Source organism: Lipotes vexillifer, unplaced genomic scaffold, assembly GCF_000442215.2.
Source record: "Lipotes vexillifer unplaced genomic scaffold, Lipotes_vexillifer_v1.1 scaffold6, whole genome shotgun sequence".
NCBI classification, from domain to species: domain Eukaryota; kingdom Metazoa; phylum Chordata; class Mammalia; order Artiodactyla; family Lipotidae; genus Lipotes; species Lipotes vexillifer.
Window position 1 is genome coordinate 1,010,801 of NW_006799037.1, and position 15,577 is coordinate 1,026,377.

A 15,577-nucleotide genomic window follows, 5' to 3' on the forward strand; every position below is an offset into this window, starting at 1 on the left:
CCTGCTGCTCTCCTAAGCCATCAGAAAGTGTAAAATGGAACTAACACCCCCTCGTGAGGACACCTGGAGTCAGGAAAGGAGAAGCTCCTTCCTTAACAAGAAGCAAGGCAAAAAAAAAAGTAAAAGTATAAAAACGTGCATGGGAAAGATATATACCAACTTCCTTCCTCTGAGGATGGAGTGGGTGGAGGAGGGCAGAGTTTTAGCTGTTATCTGAGATGATTTATTTATGTAAACATATACGACATCTGAAACAACAATAAAAAATATTAAAATTGTTAGCTCTGGAAGGTAGATACATGGGCGTCTGTCATGTTATCTTCAGTGCTTGTCTGTATGTTTACAACATTTCAAAACTAAAAATGACTTTTTTTTTTTTTTTTACTAAAGCAGAGGGGTCACAGTCCAGGCCCCAGCCTTCCGGCTCTGTGCTCCCTCTTGTACCTCCCTCTGCTGCATCTCATATCCCCTCTTATGAATGACTGCCTCCCCCAGCACGTTCAGATTTCTTCCACACCTGTCCTTCCCAACAGACAAAGATTAACGAGCCCACTGGAAGGTGGGAATTTATCTCATTTATCTCTGAGTGTGAGGCAGCTCTGGGAAAGCAGAGCATACTTGGGCTTTGGGACTCCGTCAGATCAGGGTCTGAAGTTTGACTTCGTGACTTCCTGTGATTTATCCTCTCTGGGTCTCTGTTTCCCCAGTTGTAAAATGGGTTGCAGTGAGGACCAAAATGAAATCTACGAAAAGGGTCTGTCCTGTAACACACAAGTGCTTGTTGACCGGGTGAACGGGGGTGATTACCAGATGAATCAGAAGCCTGGGGTTGGCAAAGCAGCAGACTGAGCACACAGAAGTTTTTTCTTTATCTCCGAAGAAACCATGTATTTTCTCAACTGAAAATGATGATGCTAACCCTGATCAGGGATACAGTCCAGGCTGTGCCTCTTCTTGGGCTGGGGGCAGCAGCAGCTGGCTTGTGGTTTAATCAGCCGCACTGAGGCTGGCCTGCGGTGTGCAGGCTGGGGTACCTACCTCTCTCCCAACAGCCCCAAATCTCCTCCTGTGTTGGGGTACCCCAAGACCCCTGCCGGGTTCAGTGATTTGCCAGGAGGACTCCTAGGGCTCGGCGCAGAGCTGTACTCAGGACTAGGATTTATTACAGGGAAAGGCTGCAGAGCAAAGTCAGCAAGGGGAAGAGGTATGTGGGGCAGAGTCTGGAAGAGGCCAGCAGCAAGCTTCCCAGCAACCCCGCCCAGTGGAGTCACCAGAATGCACTTAATCCATTCAGCATTGAATTGTGACAGCTCGTGTGAAGCGTCATCTACCATGGAAGCTCATTAGAGACTCAGCAGCCACGGTTTTCACTGCGGCTGGCCGCACATCTGCAGAGCACATCCCTCAATTCCAGGCTCCCAGAAGGAACTTGGGTGTCCGGCGTTAACCATGGTATTTGTACAAGCACAGGGAACCACTGGGCCCACAGTGGTGGGAATGCTCCCCAAACCCAAGTTCCCTGCTGCCAGTCAAGGGCCAACCTTGCGGCAGGTCTTGCTAGGTCAGTGGTCTCAGGCCTGCTGTGTGAACCCTTTTCTGCAGATCACCGTGGAGGACTATGAACAGGCCGCCAAGAGCCTGGCCAAGGCCCTGGTGATCCGGGAGAAGTACGCCCGGCTCGCCTACCACCGCTTCCCACGCACCACGGCCCAGTACCTGGGTCACTGGCGGGCAGACGCTGCCCCTCTGGAAGAGGGCCTCCCAGGTACGGCGCTGTGGCTGCACGTGGGCTCCCAAGCAGGGCATGGCCCGAGGGTTGGTCAGGAGGTTTTACTGGTTGGATGTATCTCCCCCAGATGGTGTTTTAAGGACAGAGCCCTGGTGTTGGCTTCTCCTACACTGATTTTTTTGCTGGTTTCCCCAGGGATTGATTCCACGTGCACTGTGTGCCTTGCCCTTGGTTGAGCTGTACAAGTTGAGAGAGACAAGGCAGGGGAGGGGGTGAAAGTTCCTGATTTTGGGGGTCCTCCAGGGAGACAGGCAGCCTCATGCTGGATATTTAAACACAATCAGACAGTAAATGCCAAATTGGTGGTGAGGTGGGTGGCGTGTGGGTAAGTAGAGAGGGTGTGTTCCCAGGGCAGGGAAGTTGGCTCTGGAGTCCAGCACACCTGCATTCCGATCTAAGCTCCACCACTGTCTTGGGCAAGAAAGGTATTTCTCCAAACCTGTTTCTCCGTCTGTAAAATGGGAATACTAATAATATCTATCCCTCGGGCCAGTTGTGAGGATGAAACGAGAGAATGCACGTGCAGTGGTTAGTGCAGTTCTGGCATCTGGGGAGTGATTGGTAAATAGGAGTTACGTTGATGCTGTGGAGTTTGGGGAAGGAGGGATCAGAGAAGGCAGGATGGTTTCTGGTGGAGTCTGTTGGGCCTGTGAAAGACCCAGGAGCAGTAGAGGCTGTAAGTTAACTAATATGAATGAAGACAGCAGGAAACCTTGATCTTGAAAGTTGGTGGTGGGGGATCGAATGAGGGCCTGGTGGTCTGTGCCAGCACCCAGGACCCTGGCTGCCCCCTCGGCGGGGAGTTGGTGCCAAGATGTCTCTTGTCTCTTGCTTTCCTTGAAGCTCTGAGACCTCGACTTTGGGCATCTGTTACTACCTGGGGCCCTGGGTAAGTCTCAGCCCTCCCAAACCCGTTTCCCTGTCTGTCTGAGGGAAGTTGACCCCACCCGCTCCAGTGTTGGCAAGGGCAGGCAGGAATGACTGTCGAAGGTGTACTTTATACAGAACAGAGTCCCCGGGGGCCCGGGTGTGAGAGTGGTGACGTGGAGGCAGTGGTCCCCCCAGGCCTTTGGAATGCGTGTGTCTCACAGGCCCTGGCACACATCAGGGACTCCTGAGCTGGCCTGTGGCCGTGCCTGATGTGTGTGTGTGGGGCATCAGTTCCCCGCCCCGGTGTTGCTTCAGCCCCTGTGATGCCTCACATCTGCTCTAGGGCAGTCTGTTCCGAGCACTGATGGGCGTCGCCCAGGCAGCTACTCCACCTTCATTCCTTCCATTGATGAAGATTCCAGGGTTTCCTCCTGCCTGGGGTGGCAGCCAGGCAGCTGGACCCTGTGCGGGGTTGGCTGATGTGCAGAGCTGAAGCCCCCAGTTCTGCTGCTGCTCAGCATAACCTGTTCCTTGGCCAGAACAGAGATTATCGAGAGCCAGGAAAACCCACTATGAGAGGAATGAGAATAATGCCTTACGATGTATTACTGTTTACAAAGCATTTTCCTCTACCTGCTAGTGCAGCCCTCACAACAGCCCATTAAGGCAGGGTGTCATCCTCAGGTGAGCAGACAGGTTCAGGAGGTAAAGTCGTTTGCTCCACGTCATAGCTGGGAAATAGCCAAGAGGCATTTTCTGGCTCCTGTGGGCTAACAGCCCGCAGCCGTAGGGACAGACAGCTCTGTCTCTGGGGGAGACGCGTTCCCTATTCTGTGCTTATTTGCGGAGGGGATGGCTTCTCCATCTAGCCCCTTAGCCTCGCTGGGCTCAGGAAGATGTGGAAGGGCAGGGACAGTTATTCCCACCGGGCAGTGTCAGGTTCTGTCTGTTCTCTTATTAGGAGAAGACACAGCTGCCCTTTTTCATAAGCCTCGTGTCCCTGAAGTACCCAGGAGGCTGAAGCTCATTTCAGTTAAACCAGTAAAGGGCCAGCTGTGTGCCAGGGCCCGTTCCAGGGAATGGGGATACAGCAGTGAACAAAAGGAACATATACTACCCAAGATAAAGAAGAGAAATTATTTTACATAGTGGCAAGTGCTGAGGAGACAAAATAAAGCAGGGAAGGGGATATGAGATGTCGGGGGCAGTGGGAGTGGTTAGGTTTTAGATCGGACAACCAGGGCAGGCCTCGGTGGGAACGTGACTTTTTTCTTTTTTTTTCTTTTTTTTTTTTTTTTTTTTTTTTTTTTTTTTCGGTACGCGGGCATCTCACTGTTGCGGCCTCTCCCGTTGCGGAGCACAGGCTCCGGACGCGCAGGCTCAGCGGCCATGGCTGAGGGGCCCAGCCTCTCTGCGGCATGTGGGATCCTCCTGGACCGGGTCACGAACCCATGTCCCCTGCATCAGCAGGCGGACTCTCAACCACTGCACCAGGGAAGCCCGGAATGTGACTTTTGAGCTCCTGAGGTGAAGGGCACTTGGCCGTCACTCAATCCTGTTTTGCAGACTTCCACCCTCCCCCACTGCCCCAGGAAGACCCTTACTGCCTGGATGATGCTCCCCGAAACCTGGGCTTCCTGGTCCGCATGCAGGGGGGCATCCTCTACGTGTATGATAACACAAAGATGCTGGAGTGCCAGGAGCCCCACAGCCTGCCCTACCCGGACCTGGAGACCTACACGGTGGACATGAGCCACATCCTGGCTCTCATCACCCACGGCCCCACGTAAGCCCCCCGAGTCTGCCTCTCTTTGCAGGGGTGCTATCCTGTAGGAAGGGACCGGGAGAGGCCTCTTGCTGTGGGCTTCTCCTCAGCTAAACCACCCCCAGAAAGAGTGGTTTCCCCTTTTCCCAGTGCTTTGTGGGTTTCTGCCACAATCTTCCTTCACAGGCTGGCATATTCTTAGAGTTGCTACTACCTGTCCCTTCTGCACACGCAGGTGTGGGGCATCTGCTTGCCGGTGGCCACCTGTGCACCTTAAAATGGCAGTCACTCCTCCCCCCAGGCAGGACAGCAGCCTTGCAGAGAGTTACCAGCCTGGGGCGTTACTGTAGGTGGGGGAGTGATGAAGACTGTTGCTTCCTCTGTTGGTTTTTCTGTGTTTCTGGAGGGGAGAGTGCAGGGAGCCTGGGAACTTAGCCACGACCCCCGTGTTGCCTGCAGGTTTGGCTCGAGCTAACCTGGCAGGGAGCTGTCTTCCTGGGCCCTCGCTTCTTGGTGAGCACTTAAGCGAATCAACAGCGGAGGCTCAGCCTGCCCGGGCCCTGAGCCCCTCTGAGAGCAGCTGTGCTGTGAATACCCAGCCAGGACTGGGGCTCTGGGGGAGGGGGAGGAAGCTGGTCACGGCTGAGGGACTTATCTCTTGCCCTGCCTTTTGGGGTTCGCTGGGAATGGGGTGATGCCAGTGTCCGAGGCGGGAGGGTGGGCCCCGAAGGGATGGACAGAGTGGGTCTTGGTCCTCGGTGATCTGAGGGCAGAGGTAAGAGCTGGGAGGGGAAAGGGTAATTCCTGGGAGCTTACCTCAGCCAAGGAGAGCAGGAGCTTTGAGGGGAAGCCTTGGGGATGGGACTGCTCCCCACGTGTGTGAGCAGTGGCTGTCCTGCCCGGGAGGCTGTCAGGGCGAGTCCCACTGGGGAAGGGACTGGGTGATATGGCCTTGGGAATCCTGTCCGATCCAGACTCTCCCGTGCTTGGCTCTGGGGCTCATCCAGCTGACAGATGATGGTGCTGGTGCGGGGTTGGCAGCTGCTCTTTATGCACGTCTCAGTGACGGGGCGCCAAAGGAGCTGTGTGTGTTTGGGGGCCACAGGGAAGCAGGGTCGCCTGGCTTGTGGTTGAAGGTTCCACGTGGCTGTGGACACAGGCACCTGGCAGTTGGCTGAGAATAGTGAGTGCTCCCACCTGCAGTGGCCTTTGCCAGACAGTGGGGACATGAGTCCTTGCAGAGATGGTAACAACACCCCTACATTTCTAGTCTGCCCACGATGCAGAACATCCTCCCCTCATCCTGAAGCCTCAGAGTTGAGGAGTCTTCAGGTCTCAGGGTTTGGGGGATGTCATTTGGTCACAGGGTGGTTCTCTGCAGCCAAGGTGGGCAGGTCACGCCTTAGGGTTTGACTGTATTAATCTTTTGGGCAGAGGTGAAACTCTTTTCAGGTAGTGAGAGGTGGCTGAGGATAGATGGGAGGAAGGAAAGACGGAAGGGCTGAAGGAGGGAGATCTTCCTTGAGTGTCCACTCTGCTGAGTTGGGCCCTTCACACACATAAGCCAGTTTAACCCTCGTTTCAGTCTTGGGCATTGCTGGCTCCATATCTGTTCATGAGAGACAGCAGCTTGGGATGAATTGCCTAAGCCCGTAAGGCTAGAAGTTAAGGAACCCGTGTGAGGTTGCAGTCAGCTCTCTACTGCCCCCATCGACTCACATGGCTGTGGTTCCACACTTCAGCTGGGTCTGCAGAAAGCGGGCCTCTCCGTATCCCTCCCTGTTCCGTCCTGACCTTCCGCCCAGGGGTCGGTCCCCGCCGACACTGGAGGTCTCCAAACTGGAGAGCTTGCTGTGCCTTCTCCTCAACTGTGGTTTCTCCCCCTTCCCAATTTGCAGGAAAACGTATTGTCACCGGCGACTGAACTTTCTGGAATCCAAGTTCAGCCTTCACGAGATGCTAAACGAAATGGCCGAGTTCAAAGAGTTGAAGAGCAACCCTCACCGAGACTTCTATAACGTGAGAAAGGTGCGCTAGCCGGCCGGTGTTCAGAGCCGGTGCCCTAGCCCGTCCGGGCTCGGCCCCCCGCGTAGCCTTCCTATGTACAGAGGGAAGACTGGCCAGTTGCCTTCCGTGCGGCAGGCCACGCCTCAGGTGGTACTTGGTATGACGTGGTGGAAACCTTTGTCCATGTTGTGTATCTGTTGGAACGTGCCCTCCTCCTTGAGAAACAGGGCATGGCCTATTAATTGGTTATAAGAGTGGAGACCAGCCTACTTTTACAGTAGAGAATTATTAAATTTATCATGGATCGAGAAAAGCTATTAAGGCCTCTTTGGACTTGGGAGTTTGTGGCCCTGCTTCCTTCTGCATGGGGCGTGTTTAAGGAAGAGCATCCGATGTGCCCCCCTCTCTGGCCTTCCCCTAGAGTGGAGAGCGCAGGGCCCGCAGCCTGCAGGGGCCGCAGTCGGGGCCGACGTGCAGGTTAAATGATCACGGCCTTCCGCTTTGCCATTTTATTCCGTGTGACTAATATACAGCGAGCATGGGATCAGTGCCAAGCGTGGGGCCTTTGCTGCCTAACGAGAGTCACTTCTTGTCCACAAGCAGTTCCCAGCCTGTCACTGTTAGTGTGATAGGTGTGTGACCGGAGTGTCTTTCAGGGAGAGGCCAGGACTGAGATGACTTTGAGTAGGAGTTTGCCAGGCAGAGGGCAGGGCAGGGGCTGGAAGTGATGGCACAGCAGGTAGAGGGAGCTGTGGCTACAAGCAGCAGCAAGGGGAGAGCGGCCTAAGACAGGAGGGAGCGCGAGGGTGCTGGCACAGCTGCAAGGGGTGCAGTGTGGCTGGAGCTCAGGGGTGGGGGCAGAGGCTCGTGGTGGGCTGTGGGGCGTGAGCCTGCAGGTGTGGGTGAGGTTCTGGATCACACAAGGGCCCACGGGTTTGTCAGAGGCAGCAGGGGGGGCGGGTGGGGGTGTGGCGCTGCTCTGGGACAGAAGCTCCGGGAGAAGGGTGGGGTAAGGCTATGCCTGGAGGAGGGGTGGCCACATCTGAACTGAGTCACAGCAGGGTTGTCATGGCCACAGGGGCCTCTGTCCCAGTGCCACCCCCTCCCTGGGGTCAGCTTTGACAAGGGAGGGTAGGCCAGAGGAGGTTGTGTCTCCTCTGGGGAGCCCAGCTCAGGCCTCCCTGACCCCCTGCCTGGGAGCACTCGGCAGTACTACATGGACGGCCTTCTCTAGCGAGGCCCCGAGGTCACCTCTGCTAAGCTGCATCACACTTGGATGGGATCAAGAGCCTTCAGAGTGCAAGTTAGGCTTCTGCTTCTGGGCTCTGAGGCTCATGGAAGAGTCTCGGGGATCTCCAGGCAGAGGTGAAAGGATGTGTATTAGACACCACCTCCGTGGCATACTCACCTTTAAGCACCATCTGTTTCTTCTCTGTGATCCTCAGGTGATCAGACAGCTGGGTGCCTCAGTCATTAGGTCAGCCCCTCTCTGCCCTGCCCGAAGGAACCCTACAACGCCCAGATGGGTGTCCAAGAAAACTCCTTGCCCAGCCCTGCGCAGCCCTGCCCTCTGCCCACGTGCACACTCTGGGCCTGACTGCTCCCTGCTGCCTGCGCCTGACTGCACTGGCTCCGACACTGTCTGCTTCTAAGGCGGGGCCCCAGTGGGTGTTTGCGCTCTCTGGTCACCATGAGGGCGAGAGTCCTAGGGGGCAGGGGGCGAAGGGGCTGTGGTTACATACCAGAGACCATCCTCGCGTTCCCTGTCAGTCTGGGGGTTCATGTGCTCTCTGGACAGAGATGGCCTTGAGCCCCGTGCTCTGACACAGTGGGCTGTTCTTCCATAAACGCACGTCCAGGTCAGGCTGTGCCTGCCCCTCCCTGCCTCCTGAGTGCTGGCTGCTTCGTCTTACCCTGGAAGCCTGTGCTAGGGGCGGAGAGCTGGCTTTCTGAAGTCCAGGATGGGCTGGGAGGTGGCCTCCAAGTGGCTGCCAGTGTCATGGGGGCAGGCCAGGGTCCTGCTCTGAGGCAGGAGCTGTGCCTGGCTGTGGGTCAGTGTGGGCGGTACTTGTGAAATTACCTGCAACATCACATCAGGTCATGGGTTATGGCACCATGAGGCCAAACCAGCAGGACTGTGTAACTGAGGTGACCGTTTTCTGCTCAGAGCTGAGAATGAGGGGCTGAGTGTGTTCGCTGCTTGGGAGTGGAGTGAGATTAGGCCTTACCCACTTGGGTTTAAGTGTCATATCAGGGATAGCAGATAGGTTTCATCTTCTGTGCCAAACTTGACCAACTGGGAGCGGCTACCCGAGGCTGCTCCCGAAGCTTAGTGAAGAGTGCTGTAATTGATACCGACGTTTGCCACGAGGGCGGAAATAGTCAGCGTTGGCCTAGGGGCCAGGTATTGGCCAGCCCTGTTTAGAAACTGTTTGTTTAGACCCAGATCTTAGATGAAAGCAAGGAATGCTCTTGGGTCTTCTGGTGAATTGAAAATGCTGACCTCCAAAGACAGGCTCTTTTACTTGTTCCTAAAATAATCACCTTGGTAATTTTGAAGTTTGGATCAGACGCTTCCTGGATTATCCAGTTGTTTTCCTCCCTCATCTAGTGACTCCTGGGGATGAGGACAGGCTGCACCCCCTGCAGTGTGTCATTGCTATGCTAGAGGACAGCAAGAAAGCCCAGAACGTGCTAAGTCATGCTGCGGTAGTTGAGCCCAGCTGTGTCCAGATGAGATTACTCCGGCTGACCTCCGCTTGTGTGTCCCACATGAGCCCAGCCCATCCGTGTTGTGCCTGAGCCTGTGTACTGCGCTTTGGATGACGTTTTAACTTTTGGCGCTTCCTTTCTCTGATGCCTAGTGGTCTGTCTTTCTGGTAGGAGTGGCAGGATTAAGGGCAGGAAGGGCTCTGATGAGTGAGTGATGTTGGTCAGTGATATGGGCTGGCTGATTAAAAAGCTCACAGAGGTTCAATGGATTGGATGTCTGGTTTGGCATGACTTGGAGATGCCTGGCCAGCTGTGGACAGCATTCTTTGGCCTGAGGTCAGCCGCCTCCTCACCCCAGCCCTGGCAGAGTGCCCAGTCGGCTGCAGCAGGGACTGCAGAGTGTGGGCTGGCAGCTGGCAGCACCCTGGTCAGTGAGGCTGCTGCCACCCTCCTGGAGGAACCTCCCTCAGGCCCCTTGGGCTCATGGAAGGGGGTCAGGATGTTCACTGTGACTTCAGGCCATCCCTCAGCTTAGCCAGGGCTCCGTTTCTTTAGGGCTAGTGGCTGAGGGGAAATGCTCTGAGGGTTCCAGAGAGGTCAATGGCAAGTGTGGGATTTTGTGGGGCATTAGGTGGGCCCTCAGGTTTCTATGAGGTTGCGGATATCATCGAAACTATTGGAACCTCCCATACCTGTTCATTGGCCCATTCATGCATCCATTGATTCAACATCATACCAGGCTCTGGGGTAGGCGCTGGAGGCTTAGATGCATCAGACGTGGTCCCTGTCCTTGAGGACTGAGCTCCCAGTCTAGCGATGAAGTAGACAGAAAATTATTAGATCAGATTGGAGGACATAAACAGTGACGGGAGTGTCTGTGCTAGAGTCCCAGGTTGGGCGGGGGAAAAAAATGGTCCGTTGTGCTTGGGGGATCAGGACAGGCTGCCAAGTGGAGGAAGTCATGGGAAATTTCCTGGTGGATGGATCGGTGGGGAGGAGGGAAGGCATGCCAGGCTGAGGACACGCAGTGTGGAATAGCATGGCACCTCGGGCACCTGTAAGTGGGGGTGCCCTGGCTGGAGCAGAGAGCAGGGCAGTGGCAAGGTGAGACTTAAAGCTTGAAGTAAGCCTTGAATCTCAGGCTAAGGAGCTTGGGCTTTATCTTGAACACTTGCGGGGCACTGATGGTTTGTTAACAGGGATAGTGGCTGGATCTGACCTACATTTTAAAAAGATCTCTTGATGCTGTAAGGAGGGGGACTGGGCAGCAAGGCTAGACGGAGGAAGACCAGTTCCAAAGTCTACAGGAGAAATGGGGCGGGGGATCTGGCGTCAGTGCAGGTGCTGAGGCTCTGCGCTCCACACCGAAGCCTGGATGTCCTGGCTCTTGTTGCCGGGGGAGGTGGCCCAGCTCACGTGCTGGGGACCACTGTATTGTAGGTGGACACGCACATCCACGCGGCTGCCTGCATGAACCAGAAGCACCTGCTGCGCTTCATCAAGCATACGTACCAGACGGAGCCCGACAGGACAGTTGCCGAGAAGTGGGGCCGGAAGATCACCCTGCGGCAGGTGTTCGACAGCCTGCACATGGACCCGTACGACCTCACTGTGGACTCGCTGGATGTCCATGCGGTGAGTGAGCTCGGCTGCAGGGCCTCGTGCAGTCCTGGCGGGGGACTCAGCCCCCTGGAAAGGAGCCAGGATTGGGCTTGGAGAGAGGCTGGCCATGTAGGCATCTCTCTCTCTTCTAGCCGTGGATGATACGGAACCGGGTCCTTGGCCTTTCCGATCAATAGAAATTGACTAGAGGCTAGACAAGAAATTTAGGCAAGGCTTTACTGGGGACCCTGCTGCAAGCAGGGGGGAGCGAGAACAAACAGGTTCCCTTGCGTGCTAACTCCCTGAGTGGGGGGTGAGCTTGTACCTTACGTGGGGTAAGGGGAGGGATGTGTCCCGGGGTCGGGCGGGAGTGGTGGCTTAGGTGGTTTGCCCACCCCTCTGGTGGTGTTGAGTGCAGGGGGCATGCTCAGTACCCTGCTTTTGCTTCCAACACCCTGTTTTTGCTCCAGGCTCTTCAGAAGTGGCAGTTGGGTTTTTTGGTCTCTTTGTATCTTTTGTCCATAATTTGCCCCAACTGTGCCGGCACGCAGTTATTTTTAGTCCCGTATAGTTTCTTTGCATTTTGCTGCTTGAGGAGACGTTTGTCCAGGTGCAAGTACTGTAGCACTGCAGCAAGGAGTCCCAGGTCCCAGCGTGTCTCATGGGGACTGTGAGAGGTAGTTTGTCCTCGGAGAGTAACAGGGCTGGGAGCAGCCCTGGGACAGGGGAAAAGACTGTGTGACTTGGTCAGAGAGGTCCCTGTTCTAATTCCACTTAGGAGTTGTGTGCCCTTAAGCAACTCATTTAAGCTTTCATTTCCTTGCTTATAAAATGGTGACTGCCACGTGCCTTATTGACATTACAAAGTTATTAAAATACGAACTGATGTTGCAGCTGCTATAGGAAACAGTATGGCCGTCCCTCAGAAAGTTAAATATAGAATTACCATATATTCTAGCCATTCCACTCCCAGGTATGTACCCAAAAGAACTGAAAGCAGGGACTAAAACTGTTACTTGAACATTAATGCTTATAGCAGCATTATTCACAGTGGCCAAAAAGTGGAAGCAAACCAAGTGTCCATTAACAGATGAATGGATAAATAAAATACACACACACACTGGAATATTATTCAGTCCTAAAAAGGAATAAAGTACTGATATCTGCTACATCCATGGATGAACCTTGAAAACATTACGATAAGTCAAAGAAGCCAGACACAAAAGGACAAATACTGTATGATTCCACTTGTATGAGGCATCTAGAATAGGCAAACTCATAGAGACAGAAAGGAGAATGGGGGTTACCAGGGTCTGGGGGAGCTATTGTTTAGTGGGTACAGAGTTTCAGTTTTACAAGATGAAAAGAGTTATAGGGATGGATGGTGGTGATAGTTGCATGGCAACGTGAATGTATTTTATACCACTGAACTGTATGCTTAAAAATGGTTAAGAAGGTAAATTTTGTGTTATGTACATTTTACAATAAAAAAATCTTAAACCAGACACTGAATGAGGCAATGTGGAGAAAAGTGCCTTATGAACAGTAATAGGACACACGTTATTACTGATGGTTCAGTATTTTTGGCTCACTCAGCCAGCCCTGCTCCTGGAGGCATGAGGTCCTCGATCCTCCTTTATAGAGGGCCTTGCCAAAGGACTCCAGTGCTGGCTGAGTGAGGATGCATGATCCTGGCCCTGGGACTTTCCAAGTTTTCATGCAAGAACTGACACAGAAGGTATCTTTCAGTGTGGCTCACAGAGGCCACCTTGTAAAGGCCTGGAGGGGTCATGTGTGTGGTGGCTGCAGAACAGCATGGTGATCTGGCTGGTGTCCCTTCTCTCCAGGGCCGGCAGACGTTCCACCGCTTTGACAAGTTCAACTCCAAATACAACCCTGTGGGGGCCAGTGAGCTCCGAGACCTGTATTTGAAAACTGAAAACTACCTGGGAGGAGAATACTTTGCTCGGATGGTCAAGGTGGGTGAGGCCTGGACCTCTCCAAGCCCTCCTCGGATTCCTGACAGCATCTGCATTCATGGGGTGGGGGGCCCTGCAGGGCCTCCTGTCCTCTTCCCCTTCGTGAATCCCCATCCATCCACCATCCAGCTCAGGCGAGGTGCAGGTGCCTGGGTGCCAAGTGCTGTGGCCCTGGCCGCTGACTCCCGAGTGCACAGGCTGTGCTGTGTGTGGACTGTGCTGACTGCAGGCAAGAGGAGGGGGGGAGGGTGTCCACCGCTGGCCCAACTCTCGGCATCCAGGCTTGCTGCTCTGTGTGTTTGCAGCCTGCACTGGGTATAGGTTAGCCCCATTTGGAGATGCTTCTGCTGTCTGGCCTGGTCACGTGTGTGACTGTGCAGGTCCAAGGCCTTCTTCCCTAGGAAGGTGGAGTTAGTGCTGACGTGGCAGCAAGGGGATGCAGATCAGGCCTTCTGAGCCCAGGAGCAGGTGGCTGAGGGAGCTGCAGGATCTAGCAGCTGGGGTGCTCTGGGCTGACCCGAGCTCTTCTTGGTGCCAGGAGGTGGCCCAGGAGCTGGAGGAGAGCAAGTACCAGTACTCAGAGCCACGGCTTTCCATCTACGGCTGCAGTCCTGAGGAGTGGTCCAACCTGGCCCGCTGGTTCATCCAGCACAAGGTCTACTCACCCAACATGCGCTGGATCATCCAGGTGCCCCGGATCTAGTAAGTGAGGCAGCTGCTGTCTACCTGTGTCCTCTGGGGTCGCCAGCCTGTCCCACAGGAGCTGCTGAGTCTGTGCTACTGAGGGACAGGGCCTGTTCCAGCGCCAGCCTAGGCCTTTCTGCCCCAGGGATTTTCCTACAGGGCGGGGTGGTTGGCAAAGACGTCCTTGTGACACTTCAACTCTGTTCTTGGAAGAATATACATGTGCAGAGGCCTGGTGGGAACTACTGCCCATCTTCTTGTCACTGCGGTTTGAGGATGGGCTATCCTTTTGGGCGAGGCCCAGGGCCTGAATGACCTGATGGGGGCCTACACTGCTGGCCCTCTCCCTGGATATGACTCAGACCACCACTGTCCTCTCCAGTCTGGCCAGTGTGGCCCCTGGATGGGCTTTGGACACGTGGTTTAGGGGAACTGAGCTGAGGGGAGAGAGGTGGATCAGCCTGAATCCCAGCGCCCCACTCCCAGATTGGCCTCTAGCTGGAGAAAGCTCTCTGATGGGTATGGGTAGGTGTTCAGTGTGCCACCAATGCCTAGTGTTGCAGAACTTGGCAAGGAGGGGAAGATCTGTATTGGAGCCCTACCTCTGACTCTACCCTGGGTGTTTAAATGGGGATCTGTGCTGCCTGAGGGAAGGGACTGGGGAGGCTGGTCTCTGACGGGCCAAGGGGGCTGTTGGGTCCACCTTAATCAGCAAGTCTCCGCTTTTCCCCAGTGACATATTTAGGTCAAAGAAGCTGCTGCCAAGCTTTGGGAAGATGCTGGAGAACATCTTCCTGCCCCTTTTTGAGGCCACCATTAATCCTCAAGATCACAGAGAGCTTCACCTCTTCCTCAGATATGTAAGTGTGGGTGGCGCCCAGGCAGTGTGCCCAGTGAGGGAGGGACGAGAGGAATCCTGGGGGGTTGGGTCAGCCTTCCCTTCTAAGATCCTGTCACTGGTGTGCCCCAGGCATGAGGTGGCCAGCCCAAGAAGCTGAATTTCTAGAATAGTGAGCTCGCTCCTGTGGGGCAGCCCTGCGGGCATGGGTGGGGTGCTGGGAAGGCAGCCGTGAGGCAGAAAGACTGAGGAGTTAGTTCCTGACCAGGTAGGGCTGGAAGGACTGACCTCTGTCCCAGCTGTAGCCTCAGGCTGTTACAAATGCAGACATTTCAGGCTCCTGCTTTTGCTTAGAAACCAATGGTCCTCCCACCTTGTTTGGTTAAGCACACAAGCTCCACAAAATATATTTATCTGGTTAGTTGTGGGAGAGGGTGAGAAGGGTGGAAGAGAGACTTAACCATTAAGGGCATCAGGCGGGGAGGAGCTGGTCCCGCCCCCTGGGTGCCCAGAATAGAGTTGGCTGCAGGTGGTGAGAAGCAAGTTCAGTGCCTGGTGGAGTTTATGGGGATGGTTTCCGACAGTGAGGGAGGTGGGAAAGATACCAGAGGGCTGGGAGTGGGGGAGGGAGGGGTGACTGAGTGAGTGTGTGTGAGTGTGTGTGTGTGAGTGTGTGTGTGTGTGTGTGTGTGTGTGTGTGTGTGTGTGTGTGTGTGTGGTGGGGGTTGGGGGAGTTGGGGGGTTGCCAGGAAAGTTTGAAGGGGCTGAGGGACGGCACTGAATTTGTGTCTTAGACAAACACCATGCAGGCTGTTGTGTGAAGAAAGGCCTGGAACAGAAGGAGCTGGAGGTGGGGGGCAAGGTGAGAGTCAGGGGCCTGCTCCAGCAATGGAGACGTGCGGGGGCCTTGAACCAGCAGTCGCAGCTTACAGTGATTATGCGCTCCCTGCTCCGGTGATCCACGCCATGACGTGATCTTGCTTCAGCCTCACGATTGCCCCCCTTGACATCATTTTGTAGGTGTTAATAGTAAGCAGCATGATTGTGTTACTGTGTGTTAGACACTGTGGATTATCTCACTTAATCCTCACGACCATCCTGTGAAGCTACTGGCTCCGATTTACACATGAGGAAGTGAAAACTGAGAGATCACAGAGCCAAAAAGGGGAAGAAGTGGAATTCGTACCCAGGGCCCTGGCCCAGGTGTTGTCACCCCCACATTAAGGAAAGTGAGGCGTATACAGACGGTGGGCGGGGCCCCTGGGCGGCCGTGGGCACGGGTGGAGAATGGATGGGGCCTGGGCACACCCTGAAGGTGAGCAAGGGGAAAG

At 54.8% G+C, this 15,577-nt stretch overlaps 1 protein-coding gene across 2 annotated transcripts in view; it reads left to right on the forward strand.

Annotated features, from left to right (window-relative positions):
* Window positions 1-15,577, forward strand: part of AMPD3 (adenosine monophosphate deaminase 3) — a 41,287-nt gene that overhangs the window by 16,952 nt on the left and 8,758 nt on the right. For both annotated transcript variants that reach the window (XM_007471391.1, XM_007471390.1), the window contains exons 4-10: window positions 1,603-1,765; window positions 4,226-4,445; window positions 6,323-6,452; window positions 10,584-10,778; window positions 12,593-12,724; window positions 13,263-13,426; window positions 14,142-14,268. In XM_007471391.1, the coding sequence (XP_007471453.1) occupies window positions 1,603-1,765; window positions 4,226-4,445; window positions 6,323-6,452; window positions 10,584-10,778; window positions 12,593-12,724; window positions 13,263-13,426; window positions 14,142-14,268 (1,131 nt within the window). The remainder of the gene's footprint in view (window positions 1-1,602; window positions 1,766-4,225; window positions 4,446-6,322; window positions 6,453-10,583; window positions 10,779-12,592; window positions 12,725-13,262; window positions 13,427-14,141; window positions 14,269-15,577) is intronic.